Genomic DNA, 18,619 nt, shown 5'->3' with positions numbered 1-18,619 from the left:
CCTGCTTCTGATACGACTTCAGCATGCTAGCAGCAGGCGTGGGAGTGATATTTTCTGTTGGCATTCTCCACTCATTGTGAAATACACAGTGTATCTAAGCAGAAAATGACAGATGAAGTGGTGTTGATATTATGGGTAATGGCAATTCTTAAACCTCCCTTCTCCCACTAAGCGGAAGAGTTCCAGTTCTCACCTGAGCTGCACAAGTGTGTTTTAACCCCACAGGGATAATCTGTGGCTGTGTGTGGCGTGGTGGGTGTGCTCCTCTGTGTGAGGAGATCAGCCATAGGTGCTGCTGTGGCTGAGAGCCACCTGTAGAGAGAGGGATATGTGCTCCTGCTGCATTGGCAGCTACATGTATCTCCATCTTACCAATACTGCTGGTGAGACAGAGGTTTTGGTAAAACTGCTGATGTCACGACTTCAGTGGCATCTTGCTGCTCTCCTGCTGCTGTGTTTTGCAATGCTGTTGGTATAATAGGCTCATTATCCAAATGGAAGCCTTCCCTTGCAAGCTGTGTGGCCTTGATGAAGGGGATTGTTTGTGGGAACTGTTCTGTGCCTTCTCTCAAAGGGCTGTGCCATTCTTGCCTGGGGGGCTCGAGCAAAGCTGTCTCTTTCACTGCATCCCCCAGTTATCCCAGCTGAGGAGGAGCTATGAGAAGCTGCAGAAGAAAAAAACAAGGGGAAGCAGAGGAGAAGTTAACAAGGGATCAGAGGAGGAGGATTTTGAATTGAGTCATCTGACCAGGAAGCTGGAGGTGTGTAGTGAAAAACCAAGTGCTAACCAGAATTTGTATGTATTTACTGACTTACTGGGCTGCACCAGTGACTGGATAGTCCACTAGGAAGTGGGCAATGAATCCTGCTTAAGAAGTGCTGTCCATCCTCTCTCTGGGTATAGTTCTTCTCAACTGCTTGTGTAATAAAGGCAGTTCCCTCTGAGTACACAGGATAAACCTTGGTGCTGTTCTTACTCTTAGACTAAATAAAAGGAAAAAGGTGCTGGAAGGGTAATTAAGTGAATGGAATGAATTCCAGTGTGAGGAGGTTGTATTCTCACTTCTTTGAGGAGGAGGAGGAGGGAGCTACCTGTCAAGCTTCTTCTCAACCCTGTGTCATCTTTTAATCTTTTTGCTCTGATGAGCTCAACCCCACTCAGTCTTCTCCTCCTGAAGACATGGCTAAGACACACACCTCCCCACGTGACGTGGTGCCAGTTTCTGGGGCAGAGATTAGCATTCTAGTTCTGTAGTCCGTTCTTGCCATCCTAGTGATCTCAACAGTCAGTCTGAACTGTTAAACCCCTGACAGCAAATCCATGAAACTAGCCACCAATCTGTTGGCACTTATCATTTGTAAACAGCAGTAACTGCCACTGAGGCTTTGGCTGGGGAGCAGAGCACAATGAGTGAGGGCTCTGCACTGCTGAGCTGCTGCATCAGGTGAGTTTCCCTGCTGTGGGGAAAGGTGTGTGGTGGGGAGAGAGCAGACGTGGATGAGAAGTGGAAGGGGATGTACTGCTCCTTGCAGGAGTTCCGTCAGAGGTCCCTTGACTGGGAGAAGCAGCGCCTGCGGTACCAGCAGCAGGTGGCATCGCTGGAGGCACAGCGCAAGGCTCTGGCCGAGCATTCTGAGCTCGTTCAGGTACAGTTAGCATGTGCTGGGAGTCTGTGTCTTGTTTGTGGGAGGGAGGGAGGGGGGAAGAGGGAAAGGCTGATGAAGTCTTTCCATCCAGTTCAGCTTTGCCGTTGAAGTGACTTCTGACATCCCAGTGGAATAAGGTTTACTTGTATGAGTGCTGCATGGAAAAAAGATCTGGAGTCTGTCAGCAGAGATTAGGCAAACCTTGTGCAGCTCTCTGTGCCACCACTCTGGTTAGCAGAGGAGACAGTAGGATGCAGCTTTCCCTGGGAGGCAGAGACCACAGCATATGACACTTTAAAATAGCTGTTAGATCATGTTGTCTAGTTGCAAGCTGCGTACCTGCCAGCAGCTAAATACGTACCTTATGGGTCCAGCTCAGAAGGTGCTCTTGGAAAATAGTCTTCCCCTACAAGAGAGACTTCCACAAAGTACTGGAGTGACAGCAGTTTTCAGCCCCCCTTGTTTCTGTAAGGTCTCTTGAGGCAGGGAGGAGTGGGGCTGCTGTTCTGCAAAGCTCCCTGAGTTAGTGGTGCTGCAGCAGAACAGGATGAATTGACCTAGAGCACAGCTGTGAAGTCACACTGACACAATCACAGCAGACACTGATAAGAAGCTCTTGCTGGGGCCTTTGCACTTAATGGGCTCCTGAGCTGCTCTTGAGTGGAAGCTCCTGCGAGGAGGGAGCCTGTGATGACAGGGTTGAAGCTGGCTCTGACAGGGGCTTTGTGAGAGGCTGACACCAGTACATCTACAAATGCAGAGAGAGTCCTTGAGCAGAAGGTTTGGCTGCTCTGCTGTCTTTGTGTGGCTGATGGCTCAATTGTCTGGGAGCAGCTGTGTCCTTGGAGCGCAGGGTGGGACGCTGGGATGAGCAGGAACTCTTCTGGTGTGCAGCAGGAACACAGGGATTTGGGGAGGTGGCTCAGGTGTGCAGGTCCTGTGAACAGGCTGCCTGAACTCTCAGTTGCTTTGAAAAGCCCAGCATGGAAGTGCTCAAGTTTCGCCTTTGATGTTTCTGCATGTTTTGTGCACTTGGTTTTCTCTCTGGCACAAGGTCAAGCCAAGTCCATGACCACGGAGCACTTCCCGTCTCCCTGCTTTCATCCTCACACCGTGCAGAGCAGGTTAGGGAAGCCTGACACTCTTCCCCAGTGCTGAGCACCTCGTGGAACACCTGCAGCCTTTCAAGTCAGCAGGTGAAACCTGGAATTCTGTGCTGGCCTGCAAGTTCTGTGGCTGGAAAGAAGAGATAGCTTAAATGTGTTCTTAATGCAGAGATAAATATTCAGGCAGTCTGGTACTCTGGTTTCTGGGGTGAGGAGAGGCTGTTCTTTACTCTTGCCCCTCCTGATTACCTTTTTTGTCACGACTCTTCAAGTAATAAGAAAAGGCTGTAATCAAAATTATGCTGTAGTTTTGCAAATGCACAGTTCCTATAGTTTTCTCAGTTCTGAGGCACATTATATGTCAGGCAATAAATAAATCAAAGCATGTGGTGATTCTGAAGCTGGCAGAAATTGCTGCTCTTAGAAATTGGGAGTATAAGACTACTCAAATATTTTGTTTCAGCCTTTACAAATTCAAAGGTTCTTTGCAGAAAGGGAATATCTAAAGTGAATGTTCTTGGAAGCTCATATGAGAGTGGCTCGTTAAATTCTACCAGCTAGCTGTGTGGAAAGAAATGCTGTGAAATAAAGTATTGTGCCTATAAATAATAGAGCATGTATTGTCTGCTAGTCATATGCTCCTTGGAACTTTTTTTGTCTGCCATTAAAACAATGAAACATTCAAAGTGAGTGTTCCCACAAGCTGCTGGAACCAGGTATTTACTGCAGGGAGCAAAGCAAATTGGCTGTTAGACCCTGTTTTGGGCTGTTTGGTGGTTGTGGGTTGTTTTTCAATTGTGCACCCAGAGCTGTTTTCTGTCCTGGTGTGGAATTAACAGTTGGGTAATCTCTGACTTGTGCATGGTATCTACAAAACTCCTTACCTGCAGCCCTTTGTCCTGGTCCAGCCTTGGGTTTATGAGTGGAAAGTAGCAGGTGGCTTTGTTCTTAGACAGTTCATACTCAGACAGCTGGAGTGGTTTGAGATCCTTGTTTCCCAGATTCCCTTTGGAATCAGACAGGCCTCGCTTTTTTATGGATATATGTTTATTATTTGCCTTCAGAAGCTTTGCCTATCCTGTAACCCTGCAGCAACACTCTCCCTGCTTCCCTGGAAGGAAGTGTTCATAGAATCATAGAATCAGCCAGGTTGGAAAAGACTTCCAAGATCATCAAGTCCAACCCTACCATGGTTACTGGACCATGGCAATAAGTACCACATCCAGTCTCATCTTGAAAACCTCCAGGGATGGTGAATCCACCACCTCCCTGGGCAGCACATTCCAATGCCTGATCACTCTCTGTAAAAAATCTCTTCCTAATATCCAACCGAACCCTCCACTGGCAGAGCTTGAGTCTGTGCCCTCTTGTCCCTCTTGTCCTTGTGTTGCGTACTTGGAGGACGTGGCTCGTTACACAAAGAAATCACTGGCGGTTTTAATTGTAGTTTTGATAGAACTTCTGTTGTTTTGTGTAATTGAGCTCTAACGCGAAGGAATTGCTGTTGGCAGAGCCAGCTGGCCAATCGGAAGCAGATCCTGGACTCGGTGGAGCTGGCCAGCCGCTCGGAAATCCAGCACTTAACCAGCAAGCTGGAGAGGGCCAACGACACCATCTGCGCCCGCGAGCGCGAGGTGGAGAGGCTCAGCATGAGAGTGGATGACCTGACCGAGAGCAAACGGATCATCCTGGAAGATCAGCAGAGGGTTGAAGAAGAATTAAGGCAGTCCAAGAAGAAGTTAGAGGTCAGTGGAGGAACTGTTAGGAAACTGAACCTAAAGCAGTGCTGGTGAGAAGTAGCAGGAAGACTCTTCATCCCAGAGTTCCTGCCTCTTTCCAGAGCCTTTGTAAAGTTCCTGGCTGGGCTCAAAGCTGGCTTTGTACTCATGTGCTGCTCTGTAGTGTTTCCAAGGGTCCTAAAAAACCTGATCAACCTCTCATCACGTTACAACAAACTGGTTTGGTCCATCTTGCAACAGTCATTCCTTCTCCCTCCCGTGCAGGTGCTGCAGGATGAGAAGATGGAACTGAGAGCCACCTTGCAGTCTCAAGAAGATTTCATTGACAGCTCCAAGCTGCACCAGGAACAGTTACAGAAGGAGCTGAACAGAATGACTGAAACTCTTCACACAAAAGAACTCTTCATCAGGTAGCACCTATGCCTCACTGGGCTCTTGAATCCAGATTAGCATTCCAGGGTGTCCCGCTGAGGGCAGTAGCAGCATTCTCACACAGGTGGATCCATGTTACTTATATCTAACTGCACTGCAGTTTCTCACAAGTGCTGTGCTGCCTTGCAGCCTTTGCCAAACTGCAGTGCTCTGGAAATCAGCTGGTGCTCAGTGAAGGGTGTGGAAGGAATCAGCTTTCTCCTCAGCTGAGTTTCTGGAGGCAGCACAGGGCTTTAGAGGTTTCCCCCAAGCACTTCCAGTCAAGGGCTGGAGGCTTTTCAGGGTTTGATAACATGCTTATTAATATAGCTGAAAGTTCTCACTGATTTCATGATGTCAGGTTGGGGCTTAGTGAGGTAACTACATATGGGACAAAATCATCTTGGCTTTCCCCTTCTGGCAGTGTACAGAAGCTGTTGGGTTCTGGTGGCTGTGTCAGAAGGTTTGGGTGTGTGTCACCAGCCAGACTGTCTCTTGCAGGGAGGCCAACATCAGGCTCAAATGTAGTCTTTTTCCAATCAGCCTGAACTCCAGCTGGGGCTGTCATCCAGCTGCTGTTTGCTTATTCACACTGCACACAGGGGTCACCTGCTCTTGGTTTCTCTGTGTTTTTCAGAGAGTTCCAAGAAAACAGTGGTTATGTTCCCTGTATTAGTGAACTCAGACATGATGTTTCTGCGCAGGGCCATGGAGGAACGCTTGCAAGGGAAGCAGTTCTGTTCTCCAGGGCTGGAGCTGGAGCACATATTGCTGGAGCTGGATGTTGCCCAGAGGAAGGAACAGCGCTTGCAGGCAGAGGTGACTCGTCTGGAGAACAGGTAGTCCACTGCTTGCTCCCCCTGGGAGTGCAGTTCATCTTGGATCATAACACAACACCTAATAGATTGTTTCCATCAGGTTAACCAGCCCCACTGATTATTGTAGGCTTGTTTTAAGTATCAAAGGGCTAAAGAGATCAAGTGCTCTTCAGTTTTTGCAGTATCTTGCTAATTGCTTGGCTGCTTTTCACTGCACACTGTGAGTGTGCACAGTGTTTCATCTTGCTTAGGCTTAGCATTTTCCCAGTAGCAGGGTAAGGAGTCTTTGTTAGGCAGCTGGTAAGGACCAGATCGATTGCTTCCAATAAATGAGAGTTATAAACAAGTTTTCCTAAAGAACCTGTGGAGTCCCCATCCCTGGAGGTGTTCAAGACCAGGTTGGATGGGCCTTAGAGCAACCTGGTCTAGGGGGTTGGATTGAGATGAGCTTTAAAGTCCCTTCCAACCCAAACCATTTTGTGATTCCTCTCTTGAGCTTGTGGGTTTCAGGCTCATGTTGGATGGGAAGTTTGTAATCTTAGTATGGTAAAGAAACAAACAAGAATCAGCTTTTCTCTGTTAGATCAGCTGCCTGATCTCTTTTGAAAAGACTTTGGACAAACCCAAGGGATTGGTAAGGAACTTCGGGGTTGAGAGTCCAGTTCCTGTTAGACCGACGTAGGAGACTGCTTGTAAGGTCCAAGTTGCTCTGGCCATGTCCTTCTCCTTGGAGTATTCTAATCTAACTTCCACATCTGGCACCAGCCTGGTGTCTTCAAATGCCAGGTGTGTACAGCTGAGCGAGGAGCTGGATGAGAGTGTCAGAGAGCTGCAGTCCACCCAAGGACACCAGTCGGAGACAAAGGCGCAGATTTTAAAGGTAACGTGGCTTTGTTCCCTGGGACTGGGAAGGCACTGGAGGATTCAGCCATTCCCATGTGTGTCATGAGCCTCAGCAGCACAGCTCCAGTGGGACCAGGGTGCTGTGGAGACAGGGATATGCTGGAGGTGAGGAGCATACCCGACACAGTTGAGAGGATATGTTTGCAGGTGTCTGAGCTTGGCTTTGTGAACATATCCTGGGCCTACCCCTACATCCCACAGTACTCTTGTGTACTGTCCAGACACCCAAGTTAGTGCTGGAGGGGCAAATGTGCAGTGAAATGAAGGTCTGGAATCCTGAGGTTAAGCCTGATACAGGCTGAAGACCTGAGAGGGAATGGGTCTTGCTGTAATGTGTCATATCACAGGCTTCAAGGCTTGTTTAGCCTGGAGAAGAGGAGGCTCAGGGGAGACCTTATCACCCTCTGCAACTCCCTGACAGGAGGTTGGAGTCAGGTGGGGGTTGGTCTCTTCTCCCAGGCAACCAGCAGCAGGACAAGAGGGCACAGACTCAAGCTCTGCCAGGGGAGGGTTAGGTTGGATATTAGGAAGAGATTTTTTACAGAGAGAGTGATCAGGCATTGGAATGTGCTGCCCAGGGAGGTGGTGGATTCACCATCCCTGGAAGTTTTCAAGCTGAGACTGGATGTGGCACTTAGTGCCATGGTCTAGTAACCACGGTAGGGTTGGACCCGATGATCTTTGAGATATCTTCCAACCTGGCTGATTCTGTGAAATGTGTTCTGGTCTGTGTGTGAGTGAGGGAGTTTGTTTCAGGCTCGATACCTAGACATGAAGCCAAGGGCTGGAAGGAATGGAGCAGCTCATCTGCCACGAGGGCCTCACCCCCCCAGTGCTCTGGCACCCAAGTGGGGCAAGGCCTCCATGTGGCTTGGCTTTTAATAATGGTCTGGATCAGCTGCTGTGAGAGCTTTCACGGCAGCCTGGTAGAGGAGAAACCTCATTGAACTTGATTGAAAAAACCTCAGTCCTGTGGAAATCCTTCATCCTTTACTCTGGATGTACAGAGGTGCAGATCTTGCCAGAGATGTGTGCTTGGTTACACATTTACACAGCCACACAGTAAATGAATCTCTCATGGGCTGCTGGGGTGGAGAGGGAGATTTATGGTGGCTGTTTCTGTTTTATATACTTGGGAGGCATTGAGGTGACACAGAGATAAATCACCCTGTGTACAGTATTTACATGGCTAGGCAGAGATCATCTGGTTCAATTTTCTAAAATGCTTGTAATTCTCAGAAAAATCCTGGATGTTTGGGTGGTTAATATTTCTGACTAATGGAATGGAATGCTGGGGGAGAAATTATGCTGCTGTTGTTCTGTTGTGTCACTGAATAAATATACAGTGTGCCTGCCAGAACAGTGCATGCAGTGCAGGTCTGCCACCTCAGAAAGGATCGACTGAACCAAGATAAGGTATGGAAAAAGATGACCGAAAGGATGGAGTGGTTTTTGCACAGGGAACAGCTGAATGGAATTGGACTTACCAAACTGGAAAAGAGATAAATGAGATTGAATAGACTAAAAATAAAATCATGCCTGTCATGTGAAAAGTAAATAGGGAATGATGATTGTCTCATAATGCAGGGACTAGTGGTCATCACAGGGAGTTATGAAAACAAAGAGGTGTATTTTTACCCTGTGTGGAGCTGCCTGGTGGAAGTTTGCCATGGGTAGCATCAGTTGCTATGAGCTAATATCCATTCAAAAGACTTAGGACAAATTAATTCCTGGAAGAAAAATATGGCTAGAGCTATTTAAAGTCCCCATCTTTAAATGGTATCTTTAAATACCTCAGGAAGCAGAGTGTGAATTGCAGGGGTGCATTGTCCAAGTGTTACTGTGCTTGCCTGGTGGTGCTGAACCTTTGGCTCTCTGGTCTGGCCACCAAGGCACAGTGCTGAGCTGAAGAGACACTGCTTTGAGCAGTTATGGGTCTTCTCAAGTACTTCACAGCATGTAACTTCTGTCCTGTCCCAGCTGGCAGTTTATGGTGTGGGAAGGGATTGGGATGAGGTGGCTTTCAGTTAGGAATGACAAGCCTTGGGCTTGTTACCTAGAGCTTTTTGTTCTCCAGGACTGAGATTTCACATGTAATGCTTCTGCTTTTTCTTTTCTGAAACATCTTTTGAAAGCTTGTGGGTGGTGTGTGCATATCTTGCTGCAGCTGAAGGAGCAGCTCTCTCATGCTGAACTGAGGCACAGCAGTGAGCTGGAAGGGATGAGAAGGGAGATCTCCAGGCTGACACAGGAGCTGCACCAACGGGACATCACCATTGCCACGGCAAGTGGCTCCACGTCTGACCTGGAGCAGCGGCTGAGGGCAGAGATTGAAAGAGCAGAGAGGAAAGCTGCAGAGCACAGGGTAAAAAAAGGCAGAAGACTCTTATGCTGTCTATTTAAGGGATCTGAAGGCTGGGAATACCATCCTGCTTTTTAGCTATGTTAATAGTTTCCTTCTCTCTTTAGCCTTTGAACACTTTAGACTTTAAACCCTTCTGATGAAATCTTCCAATTATGGTGCTCACTGAATCTGTCTTGCTGCTTCTTTTTCAAAGCAGTAACTGACAGTCCCACAGAATTCTTTGGGATCACTCATTCTAGCTAGTCCTGAATGATGACATCTTTGAAAACTCAAGTAAATGACTGTGCATGGTTATTTTTATGGCCTTCTCTATAGGGTCCCTGCAGAACTAATGGCCCAGACTTTAATCTGTGCTTGAATTTGAGGGTGGAAAGTATTTGGAGGGTGTTGTGGGCATGTGCTGTGTTCTTTTTCTGAGCTTGTTGTTTGCCTTTGTCTCCTCAGGTCATTCTGGTCCAGCTGGAAACCCTCAAGCAGGAAAACTGTCGCCTCTCCGAGATGCTGGAGAAAGCAGAGAGTGGTGTGCTGGAGGTATGGGTCAGGGCCCGGAGGTGGAAAGCCTTGTCTTCCTGCCTGGGAACAGTCAGAGGCTTTGCCCAGGCCTCTCAAAATGCATGGTAGAGTTCAGTGAACCTAAAACCCAAGCAAAAGGGGCAGTGTGTGAGGAAATACTGAGCATTTGTTCTGTCAGAGAGAGGTGAGGAGAGCTGCAGGAACAGAGCAGTCACCTCAGGCTACTCCCTGTGGGCTCATATGTTTTACTACATTTGTTCCATCTCCATTTTATGCCAGTTTACCTCAAACCTCTGATTCTGTGACATCCCTTTGACCTGTCCCAGGGCTGTAACTGCTCTGGTCCTTGCAGTGTTTGAGGTGAGAGCATGTTCTCCCCGGCTGAGGAGCCATTCAGCAGAGCTATCCCTCACACTCTAGGGGCAGGTTGCAGTCTGGGAATATGGGCTGGATGCCTTGGGACAGCATGCCAGGAATCCTTGGTTTGGGCTCCAGCTGCTGTGACACTCTGAGGTTTGATGAGGCCCCCTCAGCCAGTGGGGAAAAGGAGAACCTGCATGGAAGAGGTGCAGCCTTGGCAGGAATAATACCTTGGAGTTGCTTCATTTTAGTGCCTGTGTGAAGGAAGAAGTGGCTAGTTTGCGAGTTCTGACTCACCTAAAGCAGAATGGATGCTTCCCAGGGGGCAAGGGCTGGATTCAGACAGCTGACAACCTAATGGGAATGTATCAGAGCTTTTATCCTGTCAGATCTGTGGGAAGAAAATACTCAGCTCTTAGTTTAGGGTGATTGTCAAATGTGCCACGTTCCTGGGAAAGTGTTGAACATATGCTTGTGGCTGGTGAGACAGAGAAAAACCAGAGTTTTCCCGAGGGCTGATTTGAAACTGAAATGACCTAAGGCCCATTAGTTTCTGCTTGACAACTGCCTGGTGGATTTTGCTTGCCTAACTTCCCAAAATCTTGGTAGCAGAGTGCAAAGCAAGAAATCTGTTGAAAAAAGAAGAAAGCCCCACAGCCCCATGGCACAGGAGCTGCTGGTCCTGGCCAGATGGTCCTGAGGCACATTTGGAAAGGCTTTAGGTACAGCAGTGATGTGAATGAATTAGGCATCTAAATGTAATAGAACTGGCAAAAAAGAATGTCACAGAAGTAGAACTAGTGGAGGACGTCCACCTGGCCTAGGAAGGAGGAGATGGGCAGAAGCCAGTTGTTCAGAGTTTCAGAGAGAAAGGCCAGAGGCAGGTACATCTGAACTGTTCTTGCTCTGTGTCTTCCTGTTTTCAAAAACACTCAGTGGTGAGAGACTCCTTCCCCAGGTGGATCAGCACAGCTTGTCTGGATGCAGACCCAGGAAGGCATCTGTAATTGATTTGCTCTTAGGAAAGCCCTGAGAGTTTTCCAGGCTAAGTCGAGATTAGAGCATATGCCTTAAGGAATCTCTTGCTGGATTTTGCTCTGGATGTGACTGTGGTGTGTTGCAAACCAGAACCTTTTACTTTAGCCCCTCTCTGTCTGTCAGGGAGCAGATGTCACCCTGAGACCACTCGCTGAAGACTACGCTGTTGAGCTGAGGAAGTTGAGGTCTGAGAACCAGCAGCTGCGGAAGGATCTCGCAGAGACCAGGGCGAAACTGCAGGTCTGCCTGGATGAGCCTAAGGGCACTGCTCAGCAGGGGCAAGGTGGAGAGCCTGAGACCAGGGATGTGCAGTACAGGTGAGTGTGGCAGGGCCCCGAGGTTGCTGTTTGAGGGTGAAGCAGAGCCAGAGGTGTGGGGACGTGTGGGTGTCATGATGTGCTGTCCGGAAGGATCTCGCAGAGACCAGGGCGAAACTGCAGGTCTGCCTGGATGAGCCTAAGGGCACTGCTCAGCAGGGGCAAGGTGGAGAGCCTGAGACCAGGGATGTGCAGTACAGGTGAGTGTGGCAGGGCCCCGAGGTTGCTGTTTGAGGGTGAAGCAGAGCCAGAGGTGTGGGGACGTGTGGGTGTCATGATGTGCTGTCTGTGGGGACGTGTGGGTGATGTGCAGTCACCAGGGATGTGCAGTACAGGTGAGTGTGGCAGGGCCCCGAGGTTGCTGTTTGAGGGTGAAGCAGAGCCAGAGGTGTGGGGACGTGTGGGTGTCATGATGTGCTGTCTGTGGGGACGTGTGGGTGTCATGATGTGCAGTCTGTGCAGCATCTCTCTGCAGCACATGGTGTGTCTGGGAGAGCACGAGGACTGCTGGGGACTCTGTGCTTTAAGCAGTGCAGTAGCTTTGAGTCCCAGCTGGTTTGTGTTCTGCAGACCCAGCAGAGTTGGTCTGTCTCTTGCCTGCCTTTGTCTCTCCCTCTGATGGAGTCTGTGCTGCTCTCAGTGTGGGGGTTAGATGTGGCCTGGGTGGTTGTGCTCCTTCCTTCCCCCATCCACTTCTAGGATGTGCAGGCTGTAGATTTTGCCTATCTACAGCAGCAGAAGAGAGAGAGAGAGAGAATTCCCTAGGGACTGGATGTGCATCTGGAAGTCCTATGGAAATGAGCCAGTTTGGATTGCAGGGCTGTTAGTAACATCTCTGTTAATTGTTATCTCCCTGCAAGTTTCTCCTGGAGTTCAACTTCTAAGAGGCAAACTCAGTTCTGTGCTCAAATCTGCCTTCCAGGACAGCTCAGGAAGCACAGCAGCCTGAACAAGCAGAGGGATATGGGACTGCTGAAAGAGGAGCTGTGAGCCCTGAGACAGGTGAACCACCCTCCCAGACCAGCAGGAAGAACTGCAAGGAGTCACCTGCCTTGCTGGGAGCAGAGTCTTTGCACCATGTGGGGGATGAAAACAAAGATTCTGCAGATGAAGCATCTAAGCAGCCTGTCTCGAGTCATCAGAGAGAATCTGTGCCCTTGGTAAGCAGTTGTATAGGAGCTGGGTGCTATTCAGCAGCTGAAAATAGAGCTGGGTTCTCACCTGGCTAGAGGATCCAGATTTCTGGGTGCCTGGTCTGGCTGCATGGTGTGTGTGACTTTGCAAATGTTGAATAGGGAGGGAAAACCACTGATGGATGGTTCATACTTGGCCCCTGGGATCCATGTGGTGGTTCTTCCCTGGGGAAGGGCTTTGTATTTGGTATGACTGCTAAGCTAATGCCAGGAGCTCATGGTTCTCTCCATGCTGGTGCTGTACCTCAGTGTGTACCATGACCTGTTTATGCCACCTCAGAGTTCTGCTTCAGCTTTTGGCTTGGCCTTGTAGTAGAGGCTCAGAGTGGATGCAGAGTGCTGAGTATTTCAGTGTTGTACACAGTCTCTGGGTGAGTGTGGAAGCTGGTGCTGCCCATCTGTAGTGATCAGGGTGAGCCTGACCCCTCTGGATGGGGCTGCAGCAGTCAGCACACTGAACCTAAAGCTGCTTATGCTAGCTGATGGCAGAGCCTAGAGTCCATGCTTCACTGCTCAAGGGGAGGCTGCTATTTTTCACAGTTGCTGATCATACTTTTTAGTAGGGAGCAGTGTTGGCAGTTTCTCTGTCCTTTTCCCTTCGCTCAGTTGCTGGAGCACTTGCCCAAGATAGAGGAAACTTGGGCTGAATCACTTCTTCCTGTAGCAGTTCAGCGAGGGGAGAATGCTGAGTGGTGGTCCTTGCTCCAGATGTGTTGCCCCTAGCAATGTTCAGAGCATTTTCTCCTCTGTGTGTGTTGTTAGCAGTGACAACAGCTATTCTTTATTCTGTGGGAGCCCAGAGAAGAGGCTCTTAAGGCTGATGCACAGATAAGTGGAGGCTTGTCAGGTTTGTAGATTTTGATGAGATTTACTACAAGGAATAGATCTTCCTTGTTTGAAGAGTAAAGTAGCTTGTGGGCACGTCCAGAAAGGAATATTGGGAGCCTAGGGAACTGCAGTGTTCTAAATGGAAACTCTTCAGGTTTCAGTACACAGGGTCTGAGAAGCTCTAGGGCTTGATGCTTAGTCAAAGAGAATGTGCTACTTCTTGTTCTGAGATGTACAAATGAGGTTTCTAAGGAAATAGAGATATTCCACCTGGGGCTGACTGGGACCCCCTGCTCGTGGTCAGGCTCCAGGGTCTTTAAATCAGTTCCTGTGGCATTAGGAGAGGAGAACTCTCATCAGTAGGCAGTAGTGGGGTGGGAGAGATTTGCTTGGTATCTGCAGGCTTTTCTGTTTGCCTCTGTTCCTGGCTGTTGATAAAAGACCTGAAAACCACGAGGCTGCAGGATTTGGAAATAAACAGTTACATTCTCTTGCCAAGACACTGAGTCTTGTCTGTAATGGAAAGCAACCCCTTAGTAACCTTGTGGTTCATGTGCCAGCCCCTGTGCAGGAGGCTTCTTTTCATCAGCCTGTACATTAAGCCTAGTTTACAATGTTGTTTTTGTAAGTTAATAACTTGTGGGTAAGTGATGTTAGGAGCAGGAATAGTTCTTGACTGTAAAGGAAAGAATCTGGAGTAGTTTATTGACCATTGCTGGCAGGGCTGAAGTGCTGTTCCAGGAGCTGTGATGGGAGTTTGGCCTGTGGGATTGTACCAGGAGCCCAGTGTTTCGGGGAAGAAGAGGAAATATGTAAAAGAAAGCAGATATCTCACCAGTGCTGGTCCCATCTGGCAGTGCTTCCCTTCCCCTGGAACCCAAACTCTGAGGTGCTGCCACTCACTGAGGTTTTTATGAAGACAAGGAGCAGGATGTAGACCTTGATTTGCACTAGCAGCCAGGACAAAGCCCTTGACCTGCTCTACCCCCCAGTGCTCAGAGAGAAGTATTAGGCTGGCAGAGTGTGTGCTGAGGTGCTGATATTTTGGCAAAGGCTTGGGAGGCTTTCCCTGCTGGCTGGAGGCTGCTGTGGGGCTGTTGATCTGTGATAGGATGGTGCTCAGTCTGCCCAGTAAGATGGAAACAACCCATGAGCCCTTTAAGAGCAGGTTCAGTGTTGTGTTTTGTGGATCAGGCTGTTTCTGGCCGAAACTCAGTGACAGAATACTGGATATCCCTTTGTTTCCTTCTAGTGCCCCTTGCCTACAGCTTCTGTTGGATCCATAGCTGCAAGGTTCCTGGAAGAAGAAGAAGTGAGATCTCAGCACATCCTGGAGTGCCTGAATGCTCACATTGAGGAGCTGAAAAAGCAGAGTGCAAAGATAGTGAGGCGGTTTGAGCACCAGGAGTGATGTTTGTCGTGGAACTCGAGTGCTGGATTCCTTCCCTGGTTCCACACTGTGACTGGGGAGGTGCCTACAAACCAGTTGTCATCAGAGCTTGAGGGAGAGGCCACGTGTCCCACTTGGAGCTGAATCAGCAGGATGAGAGCTGAGGAAAAGGAACTCTTCTCCCATGTGTTTGATCTGGTGGAGACTGTGACACCACAAACTCCTTAGGTTGCTGCAGCCAGAAACCTGCCCCAGGACTGTGTGTTTCTGCACTCACTGACTAAGGCTATTAGCCATTTGCTAATTTTAGTGTAGAGTATTTTAAGTATATTTTATACATGTCAAAGTACAGAAATAAAACAGAATGGCAAACACTTCTTTTCTTGTTCATGCAAATGCACTGAGTGAATCTCCTGTAGCTTATCTTGCCTTTTCATCAGGAACTTGGATCAACACCTCTTCCATCCTAGCATAGCTGTGTTCTGCAGGGAACAAGGAGTATAATTCCTTTCTTTTAGGCTACCTGTATTTTCTCTAGTTAATTTGCCCTTAGTGGGATCTCTTAACATTTCCTGTGTTTTGCAGCTCCTGCTCCTTGCTGTTTGTGCAGTGTCTGGTGTCTTTGTCTTGCCGTGCACAGTGCTCAAAGTGCTGCAGAACAGCTGGGCCATGAATGGCTGTGTTCTGATTGTGGTCACAGCTCTTGGGAAAGGAAGGAGAGTAGCTGGAATGGGAAATGACATCAGATAGGAGGAGAGTGCACAAATGAGTGAGGTTTGTCCATGTGCAGATGCCATTGCAGCTGGTGCCAGCCTGGTTTGAGTCTGGGCAGTGTTGAACACTGTCCAGTCCAGTTCAACTGCTGCATTAACAAACATCTGTGGCCTCTTTGGGGGAATATATTCAGCACTTCAAGGGAAGTGAGTTGTTAAAGAGTGAGCAGAACTTGTTTCCTACAGACTTGCCTTTCTTCCATGGGCTCTCTGAAGTTCTCCTGTGTCTGAGCCTTCATAGCCTTTGTACAGGCAAACCTAGGGGTGGAGACATCCCTTGTGCATGTCCACAAGTTTCCTGTTCCTTTCCATCAGCTTCACCTTGTGTTAGAGCAGCTTAGTGCTGCCAAAAACCAGGAGTTCAGAAGCACCACATGCATGGAAAACCCAACCATCAAGCCAGGCAGGAGTTGATGTCTGGCTGCAGACTTGGTCAAGCCACTGCATCCCAGAGTTCAAAAGCATTTGAATCCAAAAGTCCTTTCGTTCTGGAGCTGTTTGAAGGGGGATAAACCCTTCAGATCTGCTCTGGGTTCTCCCTGTGCAGCCTTGGCAGTGAGGGGCTGAGCTGAGTGTCCTGCACACAGCGCCAGCTGCTGTTCCTCTGCAGAGCTGTCCACAGGGAAGTGCCTTTGCCACATCCACCTGCTCTGCCCAGGTCTCCAGTAAGGACTTGTTGGTAGTTTTGACAAAACCTGAACAGCAAAACAGAACAAATTGTTATTTCCTCTGCCTGGAGAGAACCTACAGATTCACTGAGTGCGTGGTGTGCCAGAACTCCTCGCAGGGATTCCTTGTGTCCCAAGTGATGCCAATAGTTTCATGGCTTGAATGATGCCTTACAAGCAGTATTAGATCTCCTGAAGATTTGTAAGGTAAGTCACTGAGAGTTGCACCTAGAAGACGTTTTGGCTCGTTACTGATGTTCACTTTCATGTCCCTTTCCTTTAGAGACATTTGGCAGTCCGTGCTGCCAGAAGGGGAGAGCAAACCCGAAGATGATCCATTAGCAGCTATAATTCTACAGTATTTATCAATTTCTAATACCTGTAATGAGCAGCTTCAGTCAGGGAATAGGCTGTAAAAAGTTGAACCAATGTGGTTCAAAGTGAACTTTGCAGCAGGAGAGCTGCTGAGTTATTTCTCTGTGCTGGTGTGTGTGCACTCTGCCTTTCCCACCTTCTCCCTCTGCAGATGTCCTGAGATAACTGGGAAGTCTGTTCCAGGGCTGTTCTGGTGTTGGAGCTTTGGCTGTGCTGAAGAATGTGCATTTTTTATGAGGGGGAGGAGGAAAAGCCGTGTTTATCCTGCAGGGAGATGTCACAGCAAGTACAGACTTCTGAGGTGCTTTTATCTGGGGCTGCAGGGTTTTTTGGGCATTCTCTGCCTTTGCAGTGTCAAACCTCTCCTGGAATAATCACCTGGCCCTGGAAACTTTATAATTAATGAAGCTGGAGAGGGGGTTTGTGCCTTTGAACTCATGCCTCGATAGCACTAAAGAATTTTGGTACATTTGCAGGGCTGAGACAGATGTTTGTTTTCTGGTTGAGACAAAAGTGTGGAACGAACTTTCCAGTACTTCCTTTTGTACCAGCCTAACACTTCCAGAGTGGGAAGCTGTGCAGGCTCTGTCTGTCTGCAGTGTGCTGCAGATGTGACAGATGCTATGGTGTGACAGTGCTTAGAGGGATTAAAGACTCTCTCTGTGCCTCTCTAGGTGTAAGTTCAGGTGGGTTGGGTAGCAGGGAGAGGGAATGTCCCCCGAGGTCTTGCTAGGTAGGAGCAGTGGTGGACAAACTATCCTCTCTACTCTCTTGGGGTAATTTTTTGTTCCCCTGCTGTCTTGAGACAGAAATGGAGCATGTGGGGTTAGAGAGAGACCTCGTGCAGGTGAGTCTGAGCCAAGCAGCAGGGTCTGTGTTGGTGTCACCCTGGGGAGAGGCTTCACCTGTGTGTGGCTTGTGCCTGTTTGTGTCCGTGGGAGTGAACACCCAGGGCTTGGTTCACCAAGGGTGTCTGTACTTCGGTATCCTTGACCCTGTTAATGTGGAAGAAGTTGTTTTATTCAGTTCCCAAGCTCTCTGGGATGCCTCTTTATCCTCCCATTGTAGGAAGTGATGTATTTGACTGGATCAGCTTGACCTGTGAAATGAAAGCTGCTGCAGCGTGTCCTCCTTGATCTGAGAAATGGGGTCTAGGAGGAAAGAATCCTTCTACTAGGCACCAAAATAAACCAGGGCTGTCTGTGCTGACAGACAGTACTTGCTTTTAGCCTTCAAGGTCCTTAGGCAATCAAAAAATCCCTGAGTCTGTCTTGTACCTGAGCTGCTTAGGCTGTGTGGATGCCCAGGGAGTGGATGCCTGCTGGGCTACAAGGCTTGTTAGTGTTCCTGCAGGGAGGAGCTGCTGCCACCACTTCTTGAGGGCAGAGACACTTAGCTCTTTGGGGGAGGACTTAAAACCTACTTTTATGCTGTGTATGGAGCCTCTTGTCTCCAAGGCCAGGAAGACCTCAAAGCATCACTGTACTTGCAGCACCTTGGAGTAAGCCTTGTTAGCTTATGTGCTGTGTTTGTGCTTGCAAGTCGTGTCTGCAGCAGCCTGTGTCCTCCAGGAGAGTGCTAGTACCTGAATGTGGCTCCAGGTGCTCCCTGCACTCCCTCCAAACGGGGCTTAAACCTGGATGCTGGGGAGGGGGAGCAGTGTAGGAGTGAGGCTGCTGCAGGTGGACACCCTGCAGGGTGTGAGTCCCTCCTGCCCCCAGCCACAGAGCAGCAGGAAAAACCCACTGCTCTGAGTGGGAACCAGCAGTTTCCTCAAGAGAGTTCATGTTGTTTGGTCAATGAAACAGACTGTAAAAACATAACAAGTTTATTTTCAACTCACACTCAAACACAATATCTCTCGGGTCATGCTGACGCTTACAGACATCTGAATCACTTATGAAGACGTTGCTTGATCTTAGGACATGCATTTGTGGTGGGGTCAGTAGGAGCCTCCCTTGGCCTTGTGCGTGGAGGCTTTTTCCAGGAGTACAGCACCAAAGAGTTTGTTCCATGAGCACGTCACTCAGCTGCTAGGCCACGTAGCCCCATCAGTCTGTAGCTGCAGTCTCACAGACAGGCTGGAGTAAGGAGTGATCTCTGACAACTTTATTCTCCATTTTCCTCTGGTTTTACTTACAGAAACACCTAATGCTTGAAAGACAATTACAGCAG

The 18,619-nt window shown here is 48.8% G+C and overlaps 1 protein-coding gene across 1 annotated transcript in view; it reads left to right on the top strand.

The window, feature by feature from the left end:
- The window catches only part of CEP63 (centrosomal protein 63kDa), a 19,491-nt gene extending 4,842 nt beyond the window's left edge, over window positions 1-14,649 (top strand). Inside the window, exons 4-14 of the mRNA XM_009077253.1 lie at window positions 636-761; window positions 1,534-1,647; window positions 4,265-4,498; window positions 4,757-4,902; window positions 5,608-5,742; window positions 6,487-6,601; window positions 8,792-8,989; window positions 9,434-9,520; window positions 11,024-11,217; window positions 12,140-12,377; window positions 14,491-14,649. Of these exons, the coding sequence (XP_009075501.1) occupies window positions 636-761; window positions 1,534-1,647; window positions 4,265-4,498; window positions 4,757-4,902; window positions 5,608-5,742; window positions 6,487-6,601; window positions 8,792-8,989; window positions 9,434-9,520; window positions 11,024-11,217; window positions 12,140-12,377; window positions 14,491-14,649 (1,746 nt within the window). The remainder of the gene's footprint in view (window positions 1-635; window positions 762-1,533; window positions 1,648-4,264; window positions 4,499-4,756; window positions 4,903-5,607; window positions 5,743-6,486; window positions 6,602-8,791; window positions 8,990-9,433; window positions 9,521-11,023; window positions 11,218-12,139; window positions 12,378-14,490) is intronic.
- Window positions 14,650-18,619: the final 3,970 nt, after the last annotated feature.

The sequence above is a fragment of the Acanthisitta chloris genome, unplaced genomic scaffold (assembly GCF_000695815.1).
Source record: "Acanthisitta chloris isolate BGI_N310 unplaced genomic scaffold, ASM69581v1 scaffold37496, whole genome shotgun sequence".
Classification (NCBI taxonomy): domain Eukaryota; kingdom Metazoa; phylum Chordata; class Aves; order Passeriformes; family Acanthisittidae; genus Acanthisitta; species Acanthisitta chloris.
This window is presented reverse-complemented; position numbering and strand designations above follow the sequence as displayed.